The sequence below is a fragment of the Chrysemys picta genome, chromosome 8, assembly GCF_011386835.1.
Source record: "Chrysemys picta bellii isolate R12L10 chromosome 8, ASM1138683v2, whole genome shotgun sequence".
NCBI lineage: Eukaryota > Metazoa > Chordata > Testudines > Emydidae > Chrysemys > Chrysemys picta.
Genome location: NC_088798.1, coordinates 9,958,277 through 9,972,382, shown reverse-complemented (window position 1 = coordinate 9,972,382; position 14,106 = coordinate 9,958,277). Strand labels below are relative to the sequence as shown.

Sequence of the window (14,106 nt, the reverse complement as noted above, 5' to 3'; positions counted from 1 at the left end):
AAGCTCAGGTAACCTAGCTGGCACCTGACCAAAAGGACCAATAAGGGGACGACATACTTTCAAAACTGGAGAGGGGGAAAAGGCTTTGTTTTGTCTGTTCTTTTGCCTGTCTGTTCTGTGTGCTTGCCGGAGACAGATCAAGAAGGCAAGCAATCCAACTCAATTAGAATTAGTAAGTAATAATAAGGAAATGTGTTAGCTTACTTTTATTTTGGCTTGTGATTTTCCTTGTCTAGAGGGAAGTTTATCCCTGGATTTGTAACTTTAAGGTTTTGCCTAGAGGGGAGATCCTCTATATTCTTGAGTCTTTTGTTATTCTATAAAGTAATTACCATCCCAATTTTACAGAGATGATTCTTTCACCTTTTCTTTAATTAAAATTCTTCTTTTAAGAGCCTGATTGATTTTTTCATTGTTTTAAGATCCAAGGGTTTGGGTCTGCGTTCACCTGTACCAATTGGTGAGGATATATTCTCAAGCCTCCTCAGGAAAGGGAGTGTAGGGGTTTGGAGGATTATTCTCAAGCCTGCCCAGGAAAAGGGATGTAGGGGCTTGGGGGGATATTTGGGGAAGGTAGGCTCCAAGTGGTCCTCCCTAAATGTTTGTTTAATCACTTGGTGGTGGCAGTATTACCTAATCCAAGGTACAAGGAAGGATTTGTGCCTTGGGGAGTTTTTAACCTAACTGGTAGATATAAGCTTAGGGGGTCTTTCATGCGGGTCCCCACGTCTGTGCCCTAGAGTTCAGAGTGGGGAGGGAACCCTGACAACCCTACTCACTGCTGGAGTTTGTACTAGTGCAGCTACAATGATTACTAGCCACTGAAGGCTTTAACTGGAGTAAGTCCCTAGTGTAGATAAGGCAGGGACCGTTCAAGGTGACTAGTCTGGGACAATTTCTTAGAAGATGTGGACAGTCTCCCTAAGAAAGCTGTAGAAACCCCCATCTCCTGAATAATTCAAAAGTGAACTAGACAAGCTCCTCAAGAATATATCAGAAAGAATGATTCCTGCATTGGCAGGGGGATGAATAGTCTTTCCCCTTCCTTCCTCCAACTCTAGTTTCCAAAATTCTTTGATTTACTATGAAGAGAAACATCAGTCCAACTTAGCAACACTCACAACCTTCTTGGTACCATCTTCTACCACCACTTCTAAGTGAGATGCTCTCTCCTGTCTTTGGCTTTCAGTAAAAATATTGTAGCACCATTTACAGAGCTTTTAGAGGAATTAACAGCGAGACGTGATTTTTACATAAGTTTTCTGTGACCTGCCTCAAGAGGAGGGGAGAGAGAAGATCTTAGCGGTACCAAATACAGTTGACTCACTGTTACAGTCAATAGCCAAGATTCCTGTAAGTATGAATGCATTGGGTCCATATCACTTTCACTGAAAAGTAATTTTTTCATTAAAGCCATAGTGCCCTATATATAAAAAGAAGATACAGAGCTGGAAAGACAACAGAAGTGGAACTTTTATGACATTAAGACTTCAAGAACTGCAACTGTATTTTCATTGTGGCCAGACAACCCCAAACAAACACACAAACACATAACAGGCAAGGAGGAAAAAGTAAAAACCAAGCAAATAACTAGATTTCTTTCTAATGCACAGCTTATCAACTCACACTAAACTAGATGAACAAGTTTAGCACAATAAAGAGGGACTTAATGAGAGATTGTGTGAAGGGTAAACTGTACTTTCCCATGAAGCTCTAAATCTAGGCTATTTGTAACATGTAGTCTTGCTTGTTCTGGGAGCTGAAATGAGATAGCCACCTACTGAATAAAACTAAAGAATTTGGACCACAAGGAGGAAACTGAACATGACTCAGAAGGATGAAATGTTAGTTGCCTTGAATTGGAGAATATTTTCTCCCTTCCATGAGTTAGATCTTTTTTGAGCTGAAATTTAAGTATCCCACTCCTTATTAGGATGTTGACTGCAGAGAAATGAGAGAAAGTCATATTATATAAACCAACACAGCTCACTATGATTTCTTTACAAAGTGACCCCTTCTTTACTTATGTAATTTTCAACAGGCTAATTGTTACGTAATAACAGATGTATCTGTTTCTTTTGTTTTTGCAAAGCCTTCAAAATGTAAGACAATTTGCTTGAATTAATCCCATAATGAAAGGATCCCTTTTTGGATCTAATTTTCAATTTTTATTATAGATTGAATTAAAGATGCTTCGTGCTTCAACCACGTAACGTAGATAAGCATTAGCATTCCCATTTTACATATGGAAAAACTGAGGCGCAGAGAAGTTAAGTGGTTTGCCAGAGGTCACAAATTATACAGAGCCATAGGATGGTGTTTTACCAACTAACTGGAAGAAGGGGATGCGCAGCTACTTACCCTCTTCAATCTAATTCAGACATGACACACAAAAGATGACCACAAACAAGGGTATGAGAAGGCATGGGCACCAGGTCTGTATAATTTTTGGTGGGGAATTGGGGAAAGGGGTGGAATGTGGTGGGGAGGGGGCGGAGCCCGGGTGGGCTGGGGCCAGGTTGCTCGCTGCTGCCGGCGCCAGGCCCCCCTGCTAATCTCCTAGGCCGCCCTGGACCCAGAGCCATCCAGTCCATTGGATGGATCAGGGCAACCGCCCCAGGCCCTGTGCTTTGGGAGGCCCCGCGCTTCAGGGGGATGCAGGGTATATTTTAGAAAGTCCATTTAATTCTGCATAAACACAAATTTGTAACTTGGATACAGGTATGATAGGTTGGGTTGTGGGGTTTTTTGGTTTTGTTCTGGTATTTGAACAGGGGGATACAGCAATCTAATAATAAAGCAAGTAATTAAAGGAAATCACTAAATACCAAGTGTTTCTATTGGCTTGTGGGTTCATTAGTTAACAAAACCATCCTTTTTCTATTTGCAGCCCCATTCACTATAAACAGTTTCTAATTCCTGTACCCAGCCTCATTCATCATACAACTCTTACTCACTTGCTAAGCACCGTCCTTCCTATGCATTGAATGAGTCAGGGGTCTTGTGGAAAAAATATTGTGATAACTGAAAACCGCATCAGAATGCATGCATACGTACACACAAGGTAGCACAGGTAACCTTAACTTTGGTATTTCCTAACTTCTGAATGCTTGACTTCACAACAGCGTTCTTCTAATGTTTTGCCTATGTAATATTTATGCTTGTCAAAATAAGCTTGTTTGGGGCATATTACCATGTTTTAGAAGACCGACTTTTTTCCACCCTGAAATCATAAAATGGTTGAGCAAAGTAAGTTATAAACACAGAGCTATTGCAAACAATAAACAGCTGGGAAGGAAATCCTGGCCCCACTAGATTCAATGGCAAAACTCCCATTGATTTAAATGGAGCCAGGATTTCTCCACTGGTCTTAAAATGTAACAAACACTAAAGGTCAGATTATATTAGCAGCTTGCTTCCTACCTGGTAGTTTTAAGTGGACTGATCTGATATAAATTAGCCGCTGAAATGTCAGAATCTTACTTAACCAATTCTTCCCATAGCTTTCTCCTGTAAGGTGCTTTGGCAAGAACTGTATGTTTATTGTCTCTGTAATCTTTTCTATGATTTTTGCACAGATGCAAAAGGAAAGGCTAGCTTTAGAAAAAAAAATTGGATCGGTATGAAATACTTCGCAAAAAGGAGGAATTTGTTCTCTTCTCCCACTGCTTTATAAAAAGTTTTAAAAACAATTTCCCCCTATAAAACTTGGTGGAAGCTAGAAGCTTCTTGTTTTTCCTGTTGACGTTTCAATGCTTCAAACAGAAATGTCTTCTCTGGACACAGTGTTCCATGCAATCACACAGGAAGATCATTTAAGCATATCTAAAAATGCATTTAGGATGCATCAAATATTAAAAAAAAGATGACCACAAAAATAGTAAAGAGAGTTTTGGTCTCTAGAAACTGATCATACTTCAGATTGGAGTGTACACCAAAACTTCCCTTAAAAAGTAGTTAAACTGTCTGCTGGGACATAGCTGAAGACTTTGTTCTTCCTCAATACTGATTCTGTTTTCACATAAGATTCCCACCGACCTCTACATGATCCCATTATTGGGACCTTAGCATGAATTATTGTCTTATTGGTTAGAGGGACCATTGTTCCATTCTTATTTTGCACTGGCAGATGACTTATCTTTCTGAATCTGCAAAACTTTGAAGTTATTCTATTGAATCTTCTCTTCTTAAAGTGTTTGCATTCAGAGGATTATCTCCTCTAATGCTTAATTAAGAGGAAATTTTCTTCCTTTTTATTTAGATTTCCTGTTTAAATTGAACCCCCAATGTTTTGCCTACCCTTAAGCTTTGATTTTAAAATATTTGAGAGAAAAAAGATCTCTCTCATCATTTTACTGCTTATGATTCAGAATGGAGGAGAAATAGTCCCTCCTTCCGCAGAAGAGGGATGGGGCGGGGAAGGGGAATCTGAGGAAACACAACCATTGCATTCTTAGATTTTATTTATTTTTCTCACCAATAAGAGAGGTACGCACCGTAGTTCTGTGGTAAGCTTATTCCCTTTTCACTCAAACTTTTAGAAAAACTAGAGTTAGTATGGTGAGTCCTGGTCAGATAAACGCATAGTTACCTCAGATACCAAATTCAGCTGCAACAGAGCATTTGATAAACTACGCAGAATAGCAAGTTACCTCACATAATCTGCTTCCTTATGCAAGGTAAATTCTTCCTATCTAAACTTCTTGGAGCACAGTTTCATAGAATATCAGAGTTGGAAGGGACCTCAAGAGATCATCTAGTCCAACCCCCTGCTCAAAGCAGGACCAATCCCCAACTAAATCCCCAAATGGCCCCCTCAAGGATTGAACTCACAACTATGGGTTTAGCAGGCCTCAGTGCCAAAGAAGGTTCTAAGAAGCATTAGCTACATTTTCACTTACTACAACTACAGTCTTCTCTGGTAAAGGTCAAAAAGACATCTACAACCAGTCTGACTATCAAAAGTGTCCATTAACCATCACCTCTGACTTTTATCAAAACGGGAAAGGGAGAAAGAGAAAATGTTTGAGATGGAGATAGATGGATTTTACTTCATGTGTAGACTCTCCATCCAGCTCAGACATTTTTAAAGAATTGTGTTCAAAAGGGGCAAAAGCTCTCCTTCACACAAGACTGTAAGCATATTCTATTTATTTCAGAATAGCTGTTACAGAACATTCTGGCAGGAATGTCTGTGAATTAGTATTTACTGCTAGCAGGCCCATCACCAACAACTCTAGAAACTCTCTCTAGTTTTCACAACAAAAAGGACACAACACACACAGAACTCAAATATCAATGGACATACTGTACTTTGGTGGTGGTTTCTCCTAACTCAGGTCTTAATTTAATACTTGTACCAAATGAAATTGGGGTTAAAAAAAAAAACACTAATTTTTTTAATCTGGAAGAGAGTCAATAACAAGATTCAGCCAATAACCAAGTATATTCATTAAAAGTATGTGTTATAAAGAATACTTCCACGACTATTTGATGCCAGAAGATTACCTACCTTATGATCCTATCTGGTGTCCTTTATCTTCTGGATACCTAATATGGCTCTCCCCCATCCCCATCTAGAAAAAGTTAACAAGACAGCAAATAGCCACTCTTTCAAGCTAAAAATCTAACTAGTCTGCACCAGAGTTATGTCTACACTACCACCTCTATCGGTAAAACTTATGTTGCTCCCAGGCGTGAATATTCCACACCACTGACTGACATAAGTTACACCAACAAAAGTGCTAGTGTGCACAGCACTCTGTCGGCGGGAGAGCTTCTCTCACATACAGAGCTTATGCTGCTCACAGGGGTGGGGTTTTTTATGCTGACGGAAGAGCTCTCTCCCATCAGCATAAAGTGTGTTCACCACAGGCGCTACAGCTGCACTGCTGCAGCGCTGTAAATGTAGACAAAACAGACACACTTGCACGGTTTTTTGTTTAGCATTAGCCAGAAAGAAAACTGTACTTAAAAAACCCGCAAACCCATTCTATTTAGCATTGATCAACTGCAACACAATCCTCCAAAAAACCACTTTGGGAGTCCACGAGATACGACCCTCCAGATGGAAGAAATATCAAGGTAAATTATTTACTAGCCAAATAATCTGGTGTGGATATATTTTTGAAAGAAGCTATTCTCCCAGCAACTCCAAAGACAGATATTAAAAAAAGATAGTCCAGTGTGCTTCGTGCTCACAAAATGCCAAGTTTTGCACGCCTGAACAATTTATCATACTGACACCATTATAACAAAAACATATAAGAATCATTCTACGGACTTGCAAATATAACTGTCTAAATTGCTTCTGAAAATATTGCATTCTTTCTGTCATGAGCACAATTTTTCAGAACTGGCTTTATAATTTGGTCCTGGGCATAACAAACAGTCATTGTTACAGAATGTAGTCACAGGATATGTTCAATCTGTAAAACAAGCTATACAAGATAGCTCACGTCATCACATTCTGTTGTTCACTTCCTTTCAAGAACATTAGTTTGTTCTACCATTTCCCACTCTCAGCAAGTTCTAAGCTTCCTTATCCACTCCGTTCCTTTCTCCTCTCATTGGAACTGAGCTCCATTTGTCTTAATTACCTAGACACACACCAAGACAGAGCCTTTACATCATCCACATTTTGGCAGAGGAGACTGAGCCTCATTATATCTCAGACTACGAATATGAGGCTTGCTTAACCAATGGTTAAAATTTGGCATAGGAGTCTTACATCTTCAGAAGCTCCCTTAACACAATCTCTTCTCCAGTGCAGAACTACTCCAATGGCATCCACAAGAGCTGAGTGAAATTAACCAGAATTTTGAACAGTTCAGTACCACAGAGGCAACTGTGCTTGGTGTTCCTTCTGTATGGGTTTTTGGGGAGGGCGAGGAGGGAGAAGGGATGAAAGAAGAGAATGAAGAACAGGCCTGCATATTTAATTTTTTATATAAACATAAAAACTATTAGCTGGTTTGGTTTACCAATAAGATAACGGTGGGTATTTCTTCCTATTAGTTGCTCTTCTGCTCAACTATCCTCTTATGCCCCTGCAGTATGTGTAAGTTACATTAGGTTTACACACCTACTCATTGCCAAATTGGAACAAGTTATACTACTTTATCATTTACACTTGTTTTATTAATATCTTGGGCCTCCATGTAACTCACACCATCATTCTGAGGCTTCAAAGAATTTGGCTCAGATACCTCTGTGGGAGTTGCATTCATACCAGAGATTAATTTGGCTTGCCCTATTTAATAGTGTTAATTACTGCTCCTTTTGGAGACAGTGGAAGAACACCAATACAAAGTAATAGTTGGGTGAGTCACAACATATAAGTTGCACTGCTGAGACACAACAAAAGCTTGTCTGTTTTGTTAAACAAAGTAAAGCCAATAAATGCATCCAAGGCTGAAAGTTTCAAACAGGAAAGTAGTGGACTATTCCAATAAACAGTCTTTTGATTATTCAGATTAATTTTCCAGGACACTTGCAAACTCCTTAAAATCAAGGGGCCAGCGCTTCAGCCCTGGCACCCTGGTGCTGCTCCTATGGCTCTCCTAATAGGGCAGCTGGGGATTTGACTTGCACAGACCCAACCTGCCATCCCCAGCACTGAGGGTGGGAGGATGCATGTTAGAGAAGGAGGGGGCGTGGCCAGAGCACATTGAACGCAGGTGATCCCCAGCTGGTGCAACAAACCGTAAGGGGCTGTTGCAGCAATCAGAATTTAGAGAAGAATGGCGTCTGTCCTAAATTTTGCTGGGAAACAGTTCAACCCTCCAGCTGCTCCAAGATTATAGGAGCATAAAATTAGCTTTAAACCACATGTGTGCCCTCTCCCTACCTTTATCTTGTGCTGAAGATCTAATCTAAGGGACATCAGGTTTAAAAAAATAAAAATAAAAAAAAAAGCCAAAACAATAAACTAAACTCTGGATCCCATAATGTATGATTCTGTAGGCCAGTATATAGTATTACAGGAATCTGTGGATAGATCTGGAACTACATTATTCAACGTGAAAGTGTTTTGTAAATAATTCTTCCATACCAACATTTCAAATACGCTTTCTAGAAATCACTATGAATACCAAGAACTTGTATGAGTTTTTCATGCATTTCAGGTACTGTATTAAGTATAATATATACTGAGACAAACGTTCTGTGCTTTAATATTGAACTTTATGAAAATCCTTTTTTAGAAGTTAGATATACCTCTTTTCTCTACAAGTGTATTTTTTCCCATATCTTTTGTCCTCAAGTTTCTCATTCAGACTGTGATGCTACTTTATGGGTCTCCAAAAATTAATAAAATGATAAATTGTTGTGTGCAATGATTCAGGAACAGGATGGTGATGGAGTGATGATGTGTGTGGCGGGGAGGGGGAGGTTTGTTATAGTTGGGTTTTTTTTGTTTTTTGAAGCCTTTTATGTTTTATGAGCTGTTTTATGTATATAAGCTGTTTTATGAGCCTTCTGTTTCACAAAATAATCTTTGGATTAGAACTGCTAAGAGTGACAAGTGGGAAGCGGGAAAAGCAGTGAACTTGTCTGAAATATAGCAGAAGTGTTGTACTAACAAATGATGAGATGATCTATGCAGAAAAGGAAAGCAGATTTTTTTTAAAAACCTCAATTCTGAGAACTTAAAAAAAAAAAACTACTTTTTTTTCTTAAATACAGACAGCTCTTTTTTACTTCAAATGGCGTTACATGTGTTTAGTCCCTTAGAAAAATCAGGACCTAAATTGGTCGCCCTAAAATGGAGGCATCTAAAATTAGTGGATACTTCAAAATGCTGGCTTTTGGTATGTGACAAAAATATATAGCCTATGAAAAGAGTTATCAGTAACTGCTTCCTTTTTACCCTTCTTTCAGTCTTGTCTTTGTGCCTTCTTCCATGCTGCCCCTTAAACCTGAACTGCTCTCCATCTTGGGCTACCCTTCCTGGTCATTCAAGTCCCTTCTAAAAATAACCGTAATTCTTCTGTGAAACCTTTCAGCTGAAACTCAAATGCACATCACATAATATATAGAGATACGTGCATGAACACCAAGTGAAGCTTCTGATCCCTGTTATCCTGTGTGTCTGTATTTCAGTCTTGACTTATAATTCCTGGAGCTAAAAACTGCATCTTCTAAGTCCTACACATCACTGCAGTCAGTAATAATCTGTCATCCCCAGTTAAAGGAATATTGGGAGGGTATTCTGCATGAACAGCTTAAAAAAAAAAAGTTATGGAAGACTTGCCCCAACTAGAGTCTTATATGTCTGCCTATCACCATAGTATCTGAAAACATCAAATATTTTAAATGTCAAACAATTAAAGGTGGTGTTGTAGCTGTGTTGGTTCCAGGATATCAGACACAAGGTGGGTGAGGTAATATATTTTATTGGACCGACTTCTGTTAGTGAAGAAGACAAGCTTTCAAGCTACACAGAGCTCAAGAAAGCTTGTCTCCTTCACCAATAGAAGTTGGTCCAATGAAGGATATTACATCACCCCCTTCTCTCTAAACGGTTAAGGGGTCAATTATGAGACACATAAGCCAGTGTCTACCTACAGAAATACAGGTAATGAGGAGGGAAACAAGTTGATTGAATTCTGGCAGAAGAGAAATCTAGGTTTTGTTCTTGGGGGATTTTTTGGGTGTTTTTTGTTTGTTTGTTTGTTTTTTTGTAAAGTGAGCCCTAGAAGAGAAGGACTAAATAGTAGCTGTTTTTAGGCATATGTCTGCCTATTTTTAGGCTTAAAGTCCAGTAACAATGTTTATTGTAATAAACACCTAGCACTGTCCAGAGTAGATGTCATTAGTTTCCAAAAACAGGAGTTTTCAAAATGGTTAGGCACTCCCCCATCAATCTTACACATTTCCATACACAATTTGAAACTGTTTAAATAATTTTATAGTTTGATAATTACTATTTTCACAATAAGGATGAAACTAACAATATGGAATTCTTTATGTTCTACTGTATCCAGCAGCTACTTTGGTTTAACTATCTGGCACAGAAGTCAATTATGGTTTCCTCAATTTTAATTTATTCATATGTGAAGTATTGTATCTACTGTTAAATTTATATCTTAAGTCATTGAGGCTGAATTACAGTTGTGAGACTTGTAACTTTGAAATTTTAAACACACAAGTCAAGAAACTGAACCATGATATTACATTAAAGTAGCTTTTCTGGCACTGATTTACTTAGGAAATATAAAGTATTTTATAAAATATCACGGATGTCATTGCAACAAATGAAGTTCAAAATAGCAGAGCATCAGATATACTCTGTGCATACATCTGGAGCTCCATAACTTTATTAAAGTAAGTGAACTTTGAAATAAATCTGCTGGGTATCTCAGTAGTAGCAGAGCTTTAGAATAATTGACAAAAAGAACAGACAGTAAACTAAATCCGCCTACCCCCTTCCACTTCCCAAATGCACATTCATTTAACAAAACAAAAAAAATCCTCCCAGAAAACTGAGAAAGGGTCTCAGTTCTTACACACATGCTTATCTGCTACTGAAATCAACAGGAATGCAGAACTTGCACAAGAGGCTCTTGCCCATTATGAAGACGTCTTTATGATAATGCTGTCAGTCTGTTTAAAAAAAAACACAAAAGAACGCCTCTGGCATTTGCAATGTATAGCATAGACTGCCAAACTTTGTTTATATTATGTCTTGGTTTAAAAAATATTATTGCATTCTTAATTAGAAAAGATAATGTAGGCTTATAACTTTCAGTTCACTGGAGTTAAGTAGCTCTAATTGAGACTTTATCAAAAGTTCCTCATATGAGGAAGTTCATTCTAAAATGGTTAGACACTTTTCTGCACATCCAAAATGTAACCAACTATACTCAATATTCTGTAATACCAATGCTGTTTCACTGCATCATCAGTGACAGCTACACACGCCTTCTCTTGAACAGTTCAAAAAAATTCCTCTCATAGATATCATTCTTTTACATATAGAGCATTTGCAGATGACAGATCTACCCAGTTAAATGCTTCCTGCAATTTTGTTAATTATATGCCAATTCTGAATGACTCCTAACTAACTGAAGAGCTATCAAGTCTCCCTTCAAGGTTACTGTCTCAATCACTTGGGTAGACTTCTTAGGAAGATATCCTATTATTTCAGGTTTGAAAATTCAGAAGATTTTTTTTCTTTGATCATCCCCTAAGAAAAGTGAAGATAATAGTTATAACTTTTTCCTTCGATTATTTTTTCACTTTTACTATTGTCTTACATAACCAACTCCTTTCCGATAGCTTGATAGATAGGGGAGTGGTAATCACACAGAGTGGGCAAGTGCAACCACAAGTTCAGTGTGTGCCTGTCTCTGTCTATCTCTCTGGTCACCACTTGAATGGAGGTCAAGGTTACAGACTTACTATTCATGACCACGTTGTTTTGATATCAACATTAGTTTTCATGCAGAAAGAAAATGCTATGTATTTTCTATCTTTTTAATCTTACAAATATTCATGAATTTGCAGCTTCTTGAAAGGATGTGAGAAGCAATGGAAAAAACATACTTCCTAGGTCTGATATTCCTTGAGGGAAATAAAATCTATTGCCTTAAAAAAAAAGTTATCCATTAAGGATCAATTACTGGTAAAAATCAAGAAAGCACAGGCTAGAGTAAATAAACCTGGACAAAGACTGTTTTTTGTTTGTGTGGTCTCTGGTTTAAGAGGGCAATGAGAAAAGAGCAACGCCAGACAGTGATGTCACCGCATGAAGATAACAAAGGAAGCTGCCCAGGCTGAGAAACTAGGGGCTCCTCTCATTTAGCCAAAAATGAGAAGACTAACACCTAAAATAATTAATCCAGATCTGTCTAAAAACTAAAGACAGGGTTACAAAACAAATTTCTTTTCTAGTTTGGGTTTGGTGTGTGTATTGCTTTGTTCTTGTATGCATAGTTTCTACCGCACACTTATACTTACGCTTTATAAATCAATTAAAATCTTCGTCAACAACACATTGAGCAACGGTCTATCTTAAGAGAAAACCTCTGATCTCCTTTCCAATTTGTTGGAAGGCAAAAATAGATGAGACTGAAAGAAACAAAGAAGTCTCACCCAAGGGTGTACATAAAATGAGTTAGCCAGTTGCCAAACTTAAGACCTGGCACACATTAGTTTTACTAACCAAAGCTTTTACAGGAAAAAAGCACTTTCACTGTTTGTTTTGTAATCACAGTAGCGCTGGGGAGAGGAAGGAAGAGCCCCCCCAAAAACCTTTCTGTTACTTAAAAGTGAAAGGCTCATTGGAACTGTTTACAAAAAAACAAAAGCCCACATGGAAAGCTACATCCACCCAAATTCCATGAATTAAAATAGGAAAGAGCGGTTAGTGTCTTTCTCCCTCCTTCCTATTGTTTTTCTTCTCTCCCCTCCCTCCTCTTTCTCCTCCTCTCTCCCAATCTCTAGTTCCTCTCTCCTTCTCTGCCTTGCTCCAGTTCTCCTTCCCTTTCCTGTGTCCCACCTCCCCCTTTCTCTGTGTACGGCTGTGTTTATCCCTCTCTGGGCACGTCTGGCTCCTTTACCTCCCTCTCCCCTTCTGTGTCTGCCTCACTCCCCTCTCTCCAGTACCTGATATGGCGGCGGCGGCTCCTGATCCGGTTCGGTCCCATCCCCGTAGCTGGCTCTGTCCGACTGGGACTCGTGCAGCAGGGAGATGTCATCCGAGGTGGGGGACTTCAGGCAGTTCCCCATCGTTCCCGGCGGGGAGAGGACTTCTCCTCCTCAGTGTCCGCTCCCGCCTTAGTCTCCTCGCAGCGCCAGGCCGCCCGCAGCAGCAGCAGCCCGGCTGGGGAGGCTCATGCCAGTCTCTCCCCGTAAGAGGCTTAGCGCCAACCCGGCTGCACCGGGGACCCGCTGTCTCTCCCTCGCCCCGCACACTCAGGCTCCTGGTGCTGCCTCCTCCCCCTCCCGGGGCCGGGAGGCCTGTGCGGAGCAGCGGGCGGGAGGAGGAGGCCTCACTTCCCCACCCCCATAAGGGCGGCTGACAAGGGGGGCAGGGCTGTGTTTGGACAGCTGGGTTCAGGTGCAGCCCGCGCCCGTCCCCCAGCCGCAGCCAGGAGCTGTTCTGCTTCCTGGTCACCAGCGTTGTGCGCACTGGGCTTTGTCACACGGGCCTCGGAACTCCTCCTCTCACTCCTCCCCTCTGCTGACAGGTTTCCCAGGGCCAGGCCTGGCTGCTCTCTCGCGGGCTCCTGCTGCCCATTGTCGCTCCCTGAGGAGCGAATCGAAGAGGATGCTTTCTGTGATGCGTTACGATCACATTTGCAGAGCAAATTCAACTTGCTCCCCAAAATGGGGGGTGCGATTTTGCCCCACTGTTTTGGTTTTCTTTTTTTGTTTGGTTGGGGTTTTTTTGGCCTGATTTTAATGTAGTGTGTGCCTGTTTGGGGTGGGTTATATATGACTAGGAGGCGAGCCCTGATCATGGATCAGAACCCCTTTGTGCTAGGTGCAGTACAAATACAGAACTGGAAGACAGTCACTGCCAGAGCAAAAGCTCAGGTTTGTGCACATAGTCAGAATATGGCACCCAAAGATGGTGATGAGGTGCTCCCATTGCACTCAGAAAATAGAGTAGTTTATGCACACATTGAGCACCTGGACACCCACAAGTCATTTTTAAAATTTGCAGGTTGATACTAAAGCTGGACTGCCAAGGATTTTTTTTTTAATTGAACTTGTGCCTCTTTCCTTATAATTTATATCGTGGTAGTGCCTAGAGGCCAACCACTTGGGATCCCATAGTACTTGGGGTTCCTTCACCAAGGAATTTACCATCTAACTCTAATCATATATAAAGAGGACCTGAACAGTTGGGGTTTTATATGTTTTCTTTTCAGCCTGTTTACCTTTGAAATATTAGGAATGAAAAATCTGGTCTTCACTGGTTTGGGAGGAAGATGTGCTGGAGATTTCAGAACATGTTTATTGTGAGATCTAACTCCTTCATTAAAGGGGCAAGAGTGTTTTTTTTTTTTTAAAGACATCCTTTACTCAAAATACTAGTTAGTTATTTAAATAGGTGTTTCAAATGCAAACAAAAAATAGAGTTTTAAGCAGTCTGAG

General features: G+C 40.0%; 1 protein-coding gene across 1 annotated transcript in view; it reads right to left on the bottom strand.

The window, feature by feature from the left end:
* The window catches only part of RNF11 (ring finger protein 11), a 47,614-nt gene extending 34,442 nt beyond the window's left edge, over positions 1-13,172 (bottom strand). The window contains exon 1 of the mRNA XM_005284903.4: positions 12,610-13,172. Within this exon, the coding sequence (XP_005284960.1) occupies positions 12,610-12,732 (123 nt within the window). The 5' untranslated portion in view covers positions 12,733-13,172. The remainder of the gene's footprint in view (positions 1-12,609) is intronic.
* Between the last annotated feature and the right edge of the window lie 934 nt (positions 13,173-14,106).